This window comes from Enhydra lutris, unplaced genomic scaffold, assembly GCF_002288905.1.
Source record: "Enhydra lutris kenyoni isolate GAN:26980312 unplaced genomic scaffold, ASM228890v2 scaffoldscaffold27, whole genome shotgun sequence".
Lineage (NCBI taxonomy): Eukaryota > Metazoa > Chordata > Mammalia > Carnivora > Mustelidae > Enhydra > Enhydra lutris.
In genome coordinates, this window is record NW_019154111.1 from 14,149,794 (window position 1) to 14,165,523 (window position 15,730).

Consider the following 15,730-nt stretch of genomic DNA (forward strand, 5'->3'; position numbering starts at 1 on the left):
CTCAACCAGGGCCATCACAGCAGCAGCTCCGCCCCAGAAGTGCCCCCCCGCCACCCGGGCACAACAGTGGCGGCCCGAAGGTAAGAGCTACTGGGTGCGAGGCTATGAGTCCACACTCAGGCATCCAGACAATTACACGGCGCTTTCTCCTAAGGGCAGGAGGCATCTCTGCATCCAGGAATGCCAATCCATCAGGCTTTTCTAGATCCCTATCGGGGGTAGAAGGAAGAAGACCAAGAGAAATGTTCTCCAGGACAATATATGGAATAAAAATATAGACTGAAGTTAAGTGAATAAACCTAGAATAAAACAAAAACTGCTTGTCATTCCTACACTATTCAGAAAACAGTTTTCATATATATATAATGAAGAGAAATGCCCAGGAGGACAGTCTAGAACCGGTTCCTTTAGTAAAAACTTCCAAGTTATCCTGAGTTTAGGCCATCCTCCTCTTTCCTGTGGATAAAGACCCTTCAAAGCAGTCAGGCCGGATAATTATATAAGCGGCTAAGAAAATGCAGAAAGTTTCTATATCAAGAGATCCCAGCTTAGGGCTCGGCAAGATTGCAGCACTACAACCAAGAAAGCTAAGCATCAAATCTGAATTAGACTAAGATCTGCAAACTCACTCACATGCCAGGGGCATCCAAGAAGATGGGGAAAAATTTATCTTTTTCCACAATCAAATATCAGCAAACATACAGACAAGGGTAAGGTCAGACTAAGAGAGTGAAAGAGCTTCGGGACACTCCCTCCGTTCAGTGGTCAGTATTCTCTGACACCCTTGTGCCTTTGGGTACCATTAGCAGGCCAGAAACATGATCAGGTAGAAAAGTGGCTGGGGAAATAAGAGTTGAAAAAGAAAGGGAAAGAAACTTTGGGAAATGTGAAACAGCAGGGGAAGACAGCAGTGAGAAACGGGAGGGCAACCGAGAAGTGGCGTGTAGCAGGGAAGTGAGGAGAATGCTGCCGCTGCAGCTCTCAGGCAACCTGGGAAGGCCTTTCCTCCCTCCGTCCAGCCAGCATCTGTTGCTGCTACCTCTGGGATGTCTTTAAGTCACAGACCCTGGGGGGACTCCCCTGCTTTTTCCAACCCAGAAGTGTTCTGTAGTTCACTATCCAAAGGCCCACACTGAGGAAATTATAAAATATCTGCCCCTTCTACCTGATGACTGCGCCCCACATCGCAACAGTTACCGAGAGACGACTAGAGTGTTTGGATTCTTAAAATACTTCTCCAGCAGGGGCTATCTTTAATTGATAAAAGTTTAAGCTACATTGTGCAGTTACAAAATAGAGGGGTAGGAGGGGGCGCCTTGGTGGCTTAGTTGGTGAAGCAACTGCCTTCAGCTCAGGTTGTGATTTCTGGAGTCCCAGGATCACGTCCCGCATCAGACTCCCCGCTCAGCACGGAGTCTGCTTCTCCCTCTGACCCTCTCCCCTCTCCTGCTTTCTGTATCTCTCACTCTCAAACAAATAAATAAAATCTTAAAAAACAAAAACAAAGACAAAATAGAGGGGTAGGGGAAGCCACTTTGCATGCCAATACGAGGATTTCTTCTTCACGAACATGAACATCTCTTACCAAAACCAAAATAGGGGTCAATGTGAGACTGAAGAGATGACGAGGGGGCAAGCACTCACATCCCCACCCCGCCGTACGGACGGCTGACAGAGCTGGTGCGATGCCCAGGAAGCTGCAGTTCGTTTTCAGGAACTGGAACCCACAGCTCCTGGACTAAGAATTCAGGACGTCTTTTGCCACACAACTTCCTTTCATGAAATGGGAAGGTAAGTGCTAAAGAAATCCCAAAGATGGCAACCAAAAGCAAATAGTACTGCTCAGCCAGCAATCAAAGAGGGGGTTTTCTGCAGGCCAGGGCAGTCCAACACGGTATCCTGGACTACCCTGTTCTCTTGTGCCTCTAGTACCCAATACATTTGCTGGTGATTCAAATCAAAATGAGATATGCCGAAGCTTATGAACGTCCCAAAGCCCACACGTCTGATCTCAAAGACCTACAAAGACCCAGGAGCAAGCGAACCTCCTGGACCCCATAATCTTCTAGCTCTGTGCATATTATGATCCTGCCTGAAAGCAGAAGGGACCCTATGGGTTTGATTGTAAAAGAAATGAGGACAAAGGCAGATCTAAAATCCTCAGCCTGAGCCCGGCACACTCCCCCACTGTTCCTTTTTTGTGCCCACCGAGCAGGATGAATGACTGGAACACTCCTGGAAAGAAGATGGATCTGTTGACTATGACTTGATAAAAAATTAGCAGGTAGATGGACACCACGGCCGCTGAGAAGCCTAACTCCCGCCTGCGAGAGCCAGCCCAACAGGCAGAAACAGAAATACAATTAAATTAAGTCAGAAAACCCGCTACAGAAAATGCAATTACTCAAAGATACAAATAAATGTTCAAAGAAAATTGGCCCCTGACAGGGTTAGTCAAGCTTCTAAATCCAGCTGGAGGCAGGCAGCTTGGGCTAATTCGCCGAGGAGGAGGGCTGCAAAGCTGTAAGCCCTCTGCGTTAGGGTGCTGGCTAGGCGGGCTTGGCGTTTGCCACGTATCCCAGGCCGCTGACGGTGAGGGGTGATCTGGGGGTGGCTGGTCAATGATGCAGGGCTCAAGGAAGCAGGAGGTGGGCAGACCCACAACGGATGGTGGACGTGGAAGGCTGAGCACTAGAAAAAGTGACAGACTGATCTCTGACGTGGCAGAAAGACATCAGACCAAGGGAGCCCCATTTTCTCACCCCTCTTCATACAAGAAGCAACTGTAAGATGTCCCACCTCTCGCTGCAGCACCAGCTCCTTGGTGAAAAGTGTGGCTTCCTCACTGAAAGGCTCTCCCTCCTGCACCAAGCCTGGGAGGTTTCGGGCTCCTCTGGGGCATTCGATGCCTGTGTCAGGAGAGAAGGAGAATTTGTGATGAAAAGGGGCCCAGAAGGCCTAGTGCCCCTGACCCTTCCAACAGGGCAGGACTTAGAGCAGAATGCCAGCACATCCGAGATACGGTGCCCCAGAGGGAAAACCCAACACTGCCAGCGCCGCAGCAACAGACAGGGGCTCTTAGTCCCTGCACCGGACGACTACCAAGAGGACCTGGGGAGTTCCAATAAGGATGCGCAGGGAACACAGGCACACGCAGATGTGGAGTGCGCCCCATCTTGTGCTCCTCACTCCTTACAGTCCGATCGATTGTCTCACTGCCCTAACCAGCACTTCTAGAAATGGCTCTCTCACCTAAATTACACTGCTCTCCCCAGCCATTCTGCCTCCTGAGAGCCATTCTAGAGGACTCTTAGATAACTTCTCTTAACCACCCGACTTTCACGTCAAATTCACAAGTGTTAACTCAGTGTCGTTTTTCTCTTCATAAGCTTCCCCTACTGTCCTCTGGCTATAGTCTGGACAACAGTACCATCAGTTTTTCATTCAGAATGAGAAACAGGAAAAAACCAGAATACCGAGGAAGTATTAGGTGTCTGAAAGCAGACAGACCTGGATTCATATCCTAATTCTATCACTTATTTGCTTTGTGACCTTAGCCAAGTTATTAAACCACTCAAAGCCTCAGTTGTCGTATTTGCAAAACTGGTAGAATAGTTTATCTACCTCACTCGGATGCTGAGTGAACCAGGGGAGATTATGTACGTAAAATACGCAGTAGCACAATGCCTGGCATATGGAGAGGTGTAATATGCTTTACCTCTTATTGTTACACCATTATTATTAGTAGTACCGCTTGTAGTAATCACCCACGCTCATAACCTCAGTTGTCTCTCACTCCATACCCGGCCTGTAAGATCCCTGAGGATCCCGTTCTTCACACTTCTTTATATCCGAGGACAGTCTTTTATACAACACAGGTGCTAACTAACCAACTCAGACTGCCTTTTCTTTCTCTCTTTGATTCAGGCATTCATTTTGCAAATGTATTTATCACTAACAGTGGTCACTGGAGACAGACCATGAAATATGTCACATTCTGAGATCCAAGTTACTTGGAAGAATTTCCAAAAAATTCATACTGCAGCTGTAATTTTAATGCAAAAAGCTGAACTAGGCTAGAGACACAGTGAAAGGAAATGATCAAAGTATGGGGGAGGATACACAGAATGCCCAGGTCTCCGAAGGCTGCTGGTCCCTCCTGCCGCAGCCTAAGGCAGAACCAGGAGGTATTAGGTCTCACTTATAAGCAGCCTTAGGTGCAGGTAGAAGATATCTGGCGCAGGGTGTCGGGGGAGCCTCTGGGCGAAGAGGGGCCACTGCTGCTGGGACAGAATACATATTTCTTCTAGATGCAGCCGAGTGGCTGCTGCTCATGTTTCTTGCCACGGCATGGATTCAAGGTCATGAAGCTCAGAGGAAAGGGAATCGTTTATACCTTGGGTTTTCAGAAGCTCAAGAACAGAGCCTTCTCTCCAAGCCTCAAGGCCTCACAAAAGGAATACAGCACATCAAACGAAGCAGCAGAGAGGGAGAACAGCAGCAGGCCAGCAACTGTACCAGGACAGCAGCCTGGGCTGGTGGCCAGGGTGATTCTCCCACCAAGGCACACGTGGGACAGCAGAAGGCCCTGCCCAAGTGTCCCATGGGCAAGAAGATCGCTAGGGCTGCCTCATTCTGGGCACTTCAGCGCCAGGCTGCATGGGAGAAGTGGAACTGCTTTTTGTAAAAGAGAACAATAAACTCAGAGTCGAAGAACCTGAGATTAACCTTGAAGGGAGAGATGGGGAAAGAGTAAAACTGAATGAAAGACAGCCCATGATTTCTACAACATCAACAGCCAAAAACACTTTTTATCTGCAAACTAAGCAAGAACAGAATTGTCAGAGAGAAAAAAGAAACAATTCTACTGAACTTTTTGGCCACATATCCACAGATAAAGCATTGCTGCAAAACAAGAATAACATTAAAACAAGTTTCCAGTTTGTTTCTGACCTTTAGCAGCCATTTGGGTGGGGCTGAGTTGGGTGTTGTTGGTGGGGTGGTTATGAACTGGGGATGGAGAGGAAGCTGGGACAACTGACTGGGCAGCAGGAATTGGGGGAAGGACTTAAAAAAAAAAAAGCACAGAAGATTTCTGAGATTCACTGGTTCAGAAGATGTACCCAGTCTACCCTATATCACGATCTTGGTTTTCAGAAATCTCAAGAAATCTAGAGATCCCAGTAGCTCTCTACGAAACCTGAAGACCACAAAGTGAGTAAATCCAGAAAGCAAGATGGCTCAACAAGTCCAGGGAGTTAAACCAATCAAGCTGAAATGGATTAAAAATGACTTTCAGGAGAGAGACCTTTAGACCTGTGGTGACCAAAACCCAAGCACTCCGTGTGGACTCAGAGGCAAAGGAGGGCCTTTCCGAGGCGGCCCCTCCACCTGCCAGCAGCTGATCCTCAGCTCTTCGAGAAGAGGAAGCACAAGCAGGTGGTCTCCCTGCCCCTTTCTGAGTGGAAAAAAGTAAACACGTTGACACATATTAATTCCTGTCAGGCAGACAGGTAAAAGATAGGAGAGGGAATAGAAGAGTTGCTTGAGAACAAGAGTATTATCTCTGCTTTTATCATTTACTTCCTTTTCTTCTGGGCTGTCTCTCCTCTGTCTCCTCCAAAGTAACCCCTTTCCAGTCAAAACTGTCACATCTCAGCTCAGGACAGACAGGGAGAGGCTGTATGTTAAAAAACACATCCAATGGGAGTGGGAACCTGGGTATGAGTGCTAAGGGGAAAAAAAGAGGTGTAAAATGAGTATTTATTGAGTACCCTCTCTATACAAATAGACACAAGGCCCGAAATCACAAAGCTACTAAGTGGCCTTTCAGAATCCTAGACTGCCAGATGCTAAAGCCACTGAGAAAAAGTCCAGTTCTGGAGTTCAACAACACTTTAATTAGAGGGTGTCATAACCCATAATGGAGACCAGGTAGGAGTTCAGGGTCTGGGTCCTCCATCTCTCGTTGAACAGGTGAGCAGGGTCAGGGAGTGCAGGCACAGCCGGGGTCTGGACATGAAGCGGAGGTTGCTGGGCACTAGGGCCACCGTGGTAGCAGTTTCCATGCTCAGGAGCAGAGGAAGTGGGAAGAGGAGGGAAAGCGGGGGAAGGGGGAAACTCCCCACTAGGAAGACTGTCAAGACAAGGCCTGAGCAGGGTGAGGCAGAATGTACTTCTACAGATAAAGAACTATGTAGTTGGGTGTCTTCAAACCTTTAATTTTATTATGACCCATATATACATTTATGTACGGGTATATAACTTACATATAACAAAGTTCTCACAAAACAATGGTTAATCTTGACTACATGTGATATGCTCTGTATCTCCTCTGTTCCATTTCATTAAAGAGAAAAAAAGATGGTTATAACACTGAATTAAAACTCCAGTGGGTCAAGGCCCTCAGCTTGACACTGGTGTAGACTAACTAATAGGTGAAGATAGAAGCCTGGGAGAGCCCTGCTGGCCCCCTTACAGAGTTCAAAGGCTACAGTGAGTGCTTATTTTTCAGCTTCTGGACTTGCTTTTGTATCCCAAGGGATCAGGGAGCAGGGCAAGAAATACACTGTCTACTAAGAGAGGAAAGCAAACAAGTGTTAACATTCCAAAAGCCAGAAGGACAGCTGCTGCTGCTGAACACCAGGTGAAGGAAGACACAGACTGTCAGCCCAGTCCCTGCTGCAACTTTATTTAAACAAAGACTGCACTACTGGGCTGGTATCCCTGGTGTGCTGCTCTATTACCAATACGGAGAACAGAAGAAGAGAAGAGGAGAAAAGAGGGGAGGAGAGGAGAGGAGGAGAAGGAGAAGAAGGAGAAGAGAAGAGAAGAGAAGAGGAAAGGAGAGGAGAGGAGAGGAGAGGAGAGGGAGAGGAAGAGGAAGAGGAAGAGAGGAGGAGAGGAAAGAAGAGGCGAGAAGAGAAGAGAAGAGAAGAGAAGAGAAGAGAAGAGAAGAGAAGAGAAGAGAAGGAGAAAAGGAGAGAGAAGAAAAGAAAGGGGGAAAGAATTAGAGAAAACAGATCAAGGCAAAGAAAGTTGAGTTCTCAGAAAGCAAACGCCAGGCCGCAGCTCAGCACAGACTGACAGGCAGCAATGCAGAGCTCCCTAGACTGTAAATATGAAGTCAGAGATGACTGGAGTTCCAGAAGCTCTCCCCAGCCAGGTGAGAAAGTACCCACGATTCTGGATCGTGCACATTACCACTACTAGCTGTCTTTCCTAGAATGCACAGGCATAGTAGTGTCTGCTGCTGGGGACATAATCCGCTCTGCTGGGCTTCATAGGTAGGCCACAGGTGCAGGTTAACTGCCAACCTACCCCAGACACATACAAGCTATCCAAAACACTAAAAACAATTTTTGTTTAAAAAATAAATTATATTATGTTTATTTTTTAAACATAAATTACATTAAAAAATCCCAAACATTCTTAACACATTTTCCTTCCCTACTGTGGAGTGTGCCAGAATGAAGAGATACTGTACCCTGTGGAGCTTTTCAGTGGATGCCCATGAAGGGCAGGTAAGACGCATCCTTCCCTCCCAATCCATCTGGCTCCTTGACCTCTTTAAAGCCCTACAGACCTGTCTGCCTACAGCTAAAAACCCATTTTTTTCATGTCTTTCTTATGCTTTCCGGGAAATGATGGTTGCCCAATACGACTTACAGTAACAAAGAGGACGTGCCTGATATTGTGTGGCTCAGGAAGACAGAGTGCATCACTAGCTATCAGCACATCATGGTGCTGGCTTCTGCTCTGCCACGATGAAGTATGAAACCTTTCTGGGCCTCACGGCCTCTGCCTATAAGATAAAGGAACTCCAAAGTCTCCCGTGGAGATAAAATCCTACAGTTTTGGCTATGCCCTTTTGAGATTCCTCACCCAAAGCTTGACTCTTGGAATTCAGGGTGCCCCCTTTCAAATTTAAAATGCTGGGCTATAAAGCATTCTATTAAAGAGAAATTATACATTCAGAGACATTGACTAACTAGGTCAATTAACACAAACACTTTGGTCAGTCAGCTTTCGAACAAGAAGTACAAATTCTTGTTAATGATATGATAACGGCTATATAGGGGATTCTGCTGATGGCTATATGAGAGTCATGTATAGCTCTGAACATTTTACGTTGTATGTTGAATTTTATGATAATTAAGCCTCTGGGCTCAAAGTGTCTTTGGTTTTTCCTTTATTGAGAGCTAAAGGGAAGTGTGGCAAATCTGCCTTGGCTAGAAGTGACAGCTTCCCACTGGCACTTTGTCCAGCAAAGAGACCAGGCATTAACTAAAGGAAACAAAACCCTAGTGGAAACAATAACCAGTTGGAAGCATTAGTCAATGGTGCTTACTTCACGTCCAGTGTGTTCACTACCGCCTTGGATGCTGCTGAGGGAAGGGTGCAGGAAGCTCACAGACGTGATCTTTGTCTTCTGCCAGTTAGGATACAGCAAAATGCTGCAGTTCACTCAGCAGACTTTCCCCTCCCTCCACTTCACTCACACACACACACACACACACACACACACACACACACTCACAGTGGTGCCCACTCTGGGTTAGGCCCTGTGCTGGAAGTGGAGCACTCACTGATGAAAAAGAAGCCTTTGTGCCAATAAAGCTTAATCACCAGCAAGAAAACATTTTATTCCTCTACCATTGAGTAAGGCCTGTGATTGGTGACTTAATTTACTATTAAGATTACAGGTTGCAGAATGCTAAGAAATAACACGTGCTAAGTGGACTACGGGAGACAGGTGCATGTGTGTCTGGGAGCCTCTTGGTAGAATGTACGCAACAAGTCAATCACGGGGCTCATCATGCCAAGCCTTGCTAAGGCATCAGGCAACTACATTCTCTAGCCCTTAACCCTGGCCTCTGTCCTCTCCACACCACAAACTAGGGACAGTGGTCAAAGCTGAAGGTGAGGACTGACAGGGGGCTGGCCGGGGGAGAGAGGGAGAGCTGCAGCTGCACGAGACTCGAGGTGGCTGATCTCTAGTCGTCAGTCTGGCAGAGGGCAAAGAACTTTGTCCAAATAGAAATGGGAGGTAACGGGTGAGCCAAAAAGATTCTCTTTCTGGAATATGAACCCAGCATTGTGCAAAACATAAGCCCATTAGGAGCCAGGGGAAGGAGGCAATAAGCAAAGGGGACCAAGTGGCATCCACACTGGAGTACCACCACCGGAGTCCCATTGGGAAGGGCCTGAAGCCACTGCAGAGCCACAGTCAGCTTCTGGGTGCCACAAGCTGGGACACTGGGCTTTACCTTGGACCCTGTCAGATTTTTCCGGTATGTTCCCAGAAATCTGCTCTCCCCTTACTGCTGCCATCAGCAAGCCTATATGACAACCTGGTATTTGCAACCCAAATAAAACTAAAATCGAATTGCTTCTTAGGCTGGGTACTGTGTCATTCAGATTTTCTTCTTTCCAACATCCGACAGCGCCGCCGAGCACACAGCAGCACCACAGACAGAGGTTCTCAAGAAATGCTGAGTAAGTGAGCACGGGTGAGAATACTTCTGGAAAGAAGTAAATACACAGAAAAGGAAATGGCTAATGAACTGTCAGGGTTAATGTAGACGTTATGCAAACACCAGGAGAGGGGCCGGAAGAATCCCTGACTCCTTACATCCCACTTTCCCACGGTTACATAACACTTCAAGGAAAAAAACGCAAGCACAGCTACACTCGTTTACCCTACTGGTCCTCAGCTCGGCACACTTGGCTGTGCAGCCGAAACACAGCACGGGAGAGGTCAGCGCCGACCAGCAGTGCCGGTGTGGCTGGAGGACGGAGCGCGGCAGAGATGCTCAGTTTCCATGCAACAAAGGAGGGAAACCGTCCCCACTTAGAACCCCGTGTTCTGCTATAGGAAGCTGTGTGGCCACATGGAAATGCAGAAAACTGGAGCACATTTCAAGGGAGCAGTGGAAAATGACTCAGGGGCGGGGAGGCCTGCCTTTAAAGGAAAGATAAAAGGTGCTAAATCTGTACAGTTCGGCTAAGCGGTGACTAAGAGGGTGACAAGATAACAATCTGCAAATATTTGAGAGGTGTAAACATGAGAAAGGAGGGAAAATGCTTAGCTGGAGAATGTGGGGTGTAATTATTAGGGGAAAGAAAAATCTGGACAAAATATCAGAAAAACTAAGCGTGGGGATGACTACTGGGTTATAAATAAGCTTCCCAACTGAAATGAAAATGCTGTTTTTTTTTGACCGTAAAACTGAAATGTGGCAACTAAGCCCATCCCTCTGCTTAGGAGAAAGCAGCCCAGACCAGGGAGCTGGTATACTGTTTTCTACATTTTGGGAAAGATTTCTTGAATAATATTCAAATTTAAGTATCTCTACTTTAAATGCTACTCCCTAAAAGTTTAGCACATTTTTTGGTTGATCAAACCAGACAAAATGGCTGTCCTGGTGGGACTTCCAGAACAAACAACTAGCGTTATCTGCTAGTAGGTGCCACGTCCCTGGCTGACAGCTAAAGTGGGGCTGGGTACAGAGCTGGGTAACAGACAGCTGGGAAAGGGATGGGAGACTACACCATCTCATCTAGTAGGACAGCTTCATCCTTTGCCTTTAAGACCCTGGGTAAGAATGCTGTAAAAGTTTCCCAGATGGAAACTGTAGACACCTCTCCCTTCTTTTTAAATACACAGTCCCCCCGAGTAAACGTCAAGGACAAGGCAAGGCAAAGAAAGAACACCAAAATAAGCTTCCTGTCACACTGACTGCACTCCAATGCCTCTGCCTGAGTTCCTGCTGCTGCGGCTAGCCAATTTATAATTCACAGACTCTCAGCAGAGATTTTTTAGCCCCGGATTCAATTAGTTCCATTTCTATACTTTCCCTTACCATCCTCCTCCCCCCACCACCAAAAAGCAAAACACAAGTATGTATAGAGAATAAAACACTGAGTGCTCGCTTCGGCAGCACATATACTAAAAAAACACTGAAACTCTGTATGTAGCCTTAGAGAAGTAACACTTAACTATGTCCAAGTCAATTTCAAAATTCTTTGGTGTTAACAACGTTTAGACAGCTATTTCTTCCCCGAGCATCAAGAACAAAATCCAGAACTCTGAAGTCAATGGCACAAAATTCAGAGGCAGACAGGCCATCTGCCCAATTTTAAAGAATGTAGTTATCACCTGAATATACATATAAAACCAAATTAACAGACCACATTCTTCTCAGAAACGTAACACAGCTCATGCACCAAAAGCTTGCTCTCTCATAAGCTTTAAATCAGAACTAATTTGGAGACCTCAAACTGCAAATGTTGTCAGTGAATCTGTTAACAATTGAGAGCTGCAAATCATCCCATTAGGGCCAGCTGGTCCTATATTTCTTAAAATGGCCCAAAAAGCAAGGCAAATGGTGGACCAGTTGGTTCCTAAGAGTGAGTTCTACATGACATGAGGCCTTGACTTGGATTAAAAGGGTCAGAAATGAAACAAGGATTCTGCATGGTCTCAAATTCTTTTTCTCTCCCTCGCTCTCTGAACTGCTGTTGTTACCTCAGGGGAGGCAGCATCTTGTGGGCCAATTTTGGAACATGTCACTGCTAAAGCTCTTTCGGGGATCAGAATAAAGGGATAAAAGAAGAATGAAGGGATCCTAATTAAAGGGATCCAGCTCCTCAGGTAGTAATTGTAGTCAGGGCATCAGAACTGAGGAAGAGCAGAGACTGAAGCTGTTTTTAGTTCATAATTCCAATTGTTAAGGGTCGACTTTTATTGGATTGTTCTGATTTGGTAATGTTTGATGCATCTGTTGAAAGACTAGAAGCTGAAGTTAATCGGGAAGAGAAGCAATAAGACCCAGTCTTCATGACACGATGAGCACTGCGGCCTCCCCTGAAGAAAGGAAGGGGGTGAAGGGAAGGCATCTACAGAAAGGAGGTACAGTAGCCCCCTCCAATCCATGGCTCTACTTTCTGCAGTTCCAGTTACCCACAGTCCAGTGCAGTCCAGAAGCCCATGATCCTATTTCTGACGTACTGTCAGAAGGCCAACAGTAGCCTAATGCTATGTCAGAGTGCCTGCGTCATTCCCCCTATTTCACATTATCATGTAGGCATTTTATCATCTCACATCATCACGCAAAACCTGAGTATAGTACAATAAGATATTTTGAGAGACCACATTCACATAAGTTTTATTACAGTATATTGTTTTAATTGTTCAACTGTATTACTGCTGTAAATATGTTACAGTGCGTGATTTATAAACTAAACTTTATCACAGATATGTACGTACTGGAAAACACACAGTATAGGGCTGGGTTCTTTTTTTTTTTTAATTTTATTCTATTTTATTTTTTAATGACCATATAATGTATTATTAGCCCCAGAGGTACAGATCTGTGAATCGTCAGGCTTACACACTTCACAGCACTCACCACAGTGCATTATAGGGTTGGGTTCTATCTGTGGTTTTCAGGCAGCCACTGGCGGTCTTGGAACGACTCCTCCGCGGCTAAGGAGGAACTGCTGTACAGTGCTTGGCTTTAAACAGTCTTAAGACTCTCTGATACAAGTCATGGGCGTTATACCACTAGGACCGGGCTGCCTTCTCAGGTCTCATCTCCAGCTGTTGTTAGCCTGTTGATGGTGGATCCCCACTCTACAATTATCTGAGGTAAAGTAAATGCCAGATCTCTGTGTATCCCCAGTATCTAGAACACAGTTGATACTCAGTAACTGTTTTTCCTAAATGAATGCCAGAGATGTTAAGCCTAGCAGAAACAGATGCAACAAACCTGTTGTAACAATGTCCTATTCAGGACATTTGGTGAGTTCATAAGGAAATCTAGTAACTTTATTTCTAGGACTCTAAGGCGAGTGGGTGTTCAAGGCTAAACCACTGCCCACTTCTAAGGAGGAGACATGGAAGGGACGGCTTAGATGCCTTCTGCTGAATTTCTGGCTCGAAGTCTAGCCAGGCAGTGTGCAGAATTGGCTTCACCGAACTTGATTTATCATTGGCTTTAGGCACTGAAGAATCATTCCCAAAAGGGAAAAAAAAATTCAGATGGAGCTGGTGCAGCAGATCACAATCGGGCCAGCATCAGAATAACCTTTTATAATTCTCCCCATTGCAGAGAGGATCGGAAAACAAAGACTTTTAAATGGAGGTAAAACTCTCACTGATTAACAAGATCGTTCCCTCCTAGTGGCATCCTAAGAGCACGGCCATAAACAATCCGGCCAATCTGTCTCTGGGGGTGTCTGGGGAAGGGGGGGCGGGTTGGGGATGGCAGGCTGTCTGCTTCCCAGTACACAGATTTGTTTTGGGTTTGCTATAAGCAGCAGCCGCAATAACACCACCAGCAGCTTGGAGAGGAATGAGACAGGAGGGCGTAGGAAAAAACTGTGCCGACCCCCAATTCCCCCTTGAGTTCCTCTTCAGTGCCTGTATCAGAACCACCACCTCATGATATGGATGTCACCTAGAAAACGAAGCCCTGGAGGTCCCAAGCAAGGGTTACAATGGTCTTTCCAAGGACGAGAAATCAACAGGGTGCAGGCTTTTCTGTAACACGGCGGCACCATGGAGACGGCGCCCGACAAGCACAGACCCCAGGTCTGAGCAACGAGGAGGAGCTGGTTTCTATGAGAACCTCAACTTCTGCTTTTTCTGACTTATTTTAAACATGTAACTTTATCTTTGAATCAAATAAAACTTAGATGTATTTTTTTTCCCCGCTTTCATTTTTGGCACTGAAGAATTCTAATCTTGGTCTTTTAAATTCCATGTTAATAGAGAAAGAGAATATGAATATACTGTCCAGGCTGACAGAGAATAGCCACAGGGTCGGGAGAAAGCCATAGGAAATACCCATGTGGATCTTGCAAGTAGAAGCTTCCAGAAGGTATTCTGACACCCACCTGGCAGCCAAATATGAAAGCTACTTACTTGAATAAATTTAGAGTGACTTTCTAAACCAAGCTGTGTTGTGTTATTTGAACAAAATGCTTCTGAGATGTGTGGAGTGTACCTCCAATCTATTGCCCTTCTAGAGCCTTCACTCCGAGAAAATTGTTCGGAGCTTCTCCTCAGGCAAAGTGAAATCCAAATGTCTGATCAGTACATGCGGCTAGCAGAACTGGAGCAAAGGAAACCAGCTGGTGTCAGGAACACCAAGACCCCCCCCCAACCTCCAACCAAGGAAGGACAATGAATAAAACTCTGACAGCAGACAATCTCTCACTAAGAGCCCTTTACCTTACTAACGTAACTTAGCAATAAATAAATAAAAATAAGCAAAAAGAAAGGAATTCTGAAAGGACAAGGTTAAGGTTCTTCAAGAGCACAGGCTGATTTTGACACACAAATACATTCCATCCTTGAAAAGTAGCTTGAATTCCGGGCTGTGGGCTTTATTTTTTATTTTTATTTTTTGGTTAGCATAACGTAAGGGGTCAGCAGACAACTTCCTAGAGACTAAATCTAGCCTCGGCCTACTTTTGGACAACTCATGAGCTAAGTAAGAACGGTTTTTACATTTTTGAATGGTTAAAAAAAAATTGTGACATGTGAAAATTACATGAAATTCAAATTTCAGTCTCCATAAATGCAATTTTCCTGGAACATAGCCACGCTCATTTGTTGTCTATGGCTTCCTTCATGGTACAACAGAAGAGTTGAATATTTGTGACAGAGACTATCTGGCCCAGAAAGCCTAAAACATTTACTATGTGGCCCTTTATGGAAAAAGTCTGCCAACTCCTGCTCTAAGGAAAGCTGTCTGCTGGTTAAAAGAAAACCTACCCAAGGCAGAGTTCGACTTCTCAGGACTAGAACATCAGAACAGGTGACAGCATAAGAATATCTTAACTAATAAAAACAATACTAAAAAGAGCCTACAATCCTGTAACAGAGAAGGAAAGAGGAAAGGAAACATGGCTCAAAGGAGAGAGGCTGGGGCAGCTGACACAAATCACAGGCATATGCCCTTGACCTTCCTCTCCTGCACCTCATTTTGGCAATGTCCCTCTCTTATATGTGTGATCTTTCTTCCCCCTTTTTCCCGCTTTCCTCCACCAGACTCCAATTTCCCCACCCAAAATTTACATCCCATAAGCTCTAAACTTGAAGTTTCCAGAGTTGTCACTCTTTGTTCCTGGCCACAATGGCTCCTCTCCACTCCCTGACAATATACTTGCGCTATCATACTTTCACAGAAAGCCTTCACTCCTATGATTTTGTACTCAGACTTTATCTTTCTACTGAAACTACCTAGAAAAGTAACCGCCTCACTCACCAGTTGAATAATCTCTTCTCGGTAGGAGCCCCACTGATCTCCACATGGCTCTCAGCACCATCCTGCAGTGCAACTCTTTCCTCCCTTGGCTTCTCTTGACCGGTGTCCTAGCTCTCTGGGCTGCTTGTCTTGTCCCCTGCTGTTGCCCTCCCTTATGTCCTGGACCCCTCTCTTTTTATGGTCTGCACTATCTCTGGGAAGGCTCACCCTTTTTCACATTCTCCATCACTGTGATCCTGCAGAACCCACAGACCATCCTCTAAGCCACAGACCCAATCCCAAATGGCTCACAGATACGTCTCCTGGGAGGTCCTGCCAATACCCGAAGCTCAGGATGTCTAAAACCAAACTGCTCTTCCTCTTTTTCCCTTGTCTCCTGTTCCGGTTTCAGTACTACCGTCCAGTCTAAAGACCTCACCTCTGATTTGCCCCTAGTTGATCCGCATGACTCA

General features: G+C 45.9%; 1 protein-coding gene across 1 annotated transcript in view; it reads right to left on the bottom strand.

The window, feature by feature from the left end:
- The window catches only part of LOC111152030 (staphylococcal nuclease and tudor domain containing 1), a 413,353-nt gene that overhangs the window by 97,415 nt on the left and 300,208 nt on the right, over positions 1-15,730 (bottom strand). Inside the window, exon 16 of the mRNA XM_022510305.1 lies at positions 2,800-2,909. Coding sequence (XP_022366013.1) covers positions 2,800-2,909 — 110 coding nt within the window. The remainder of the gene's footprint in view (positions 1-2,799; positions 2,910-15,730) is intronic.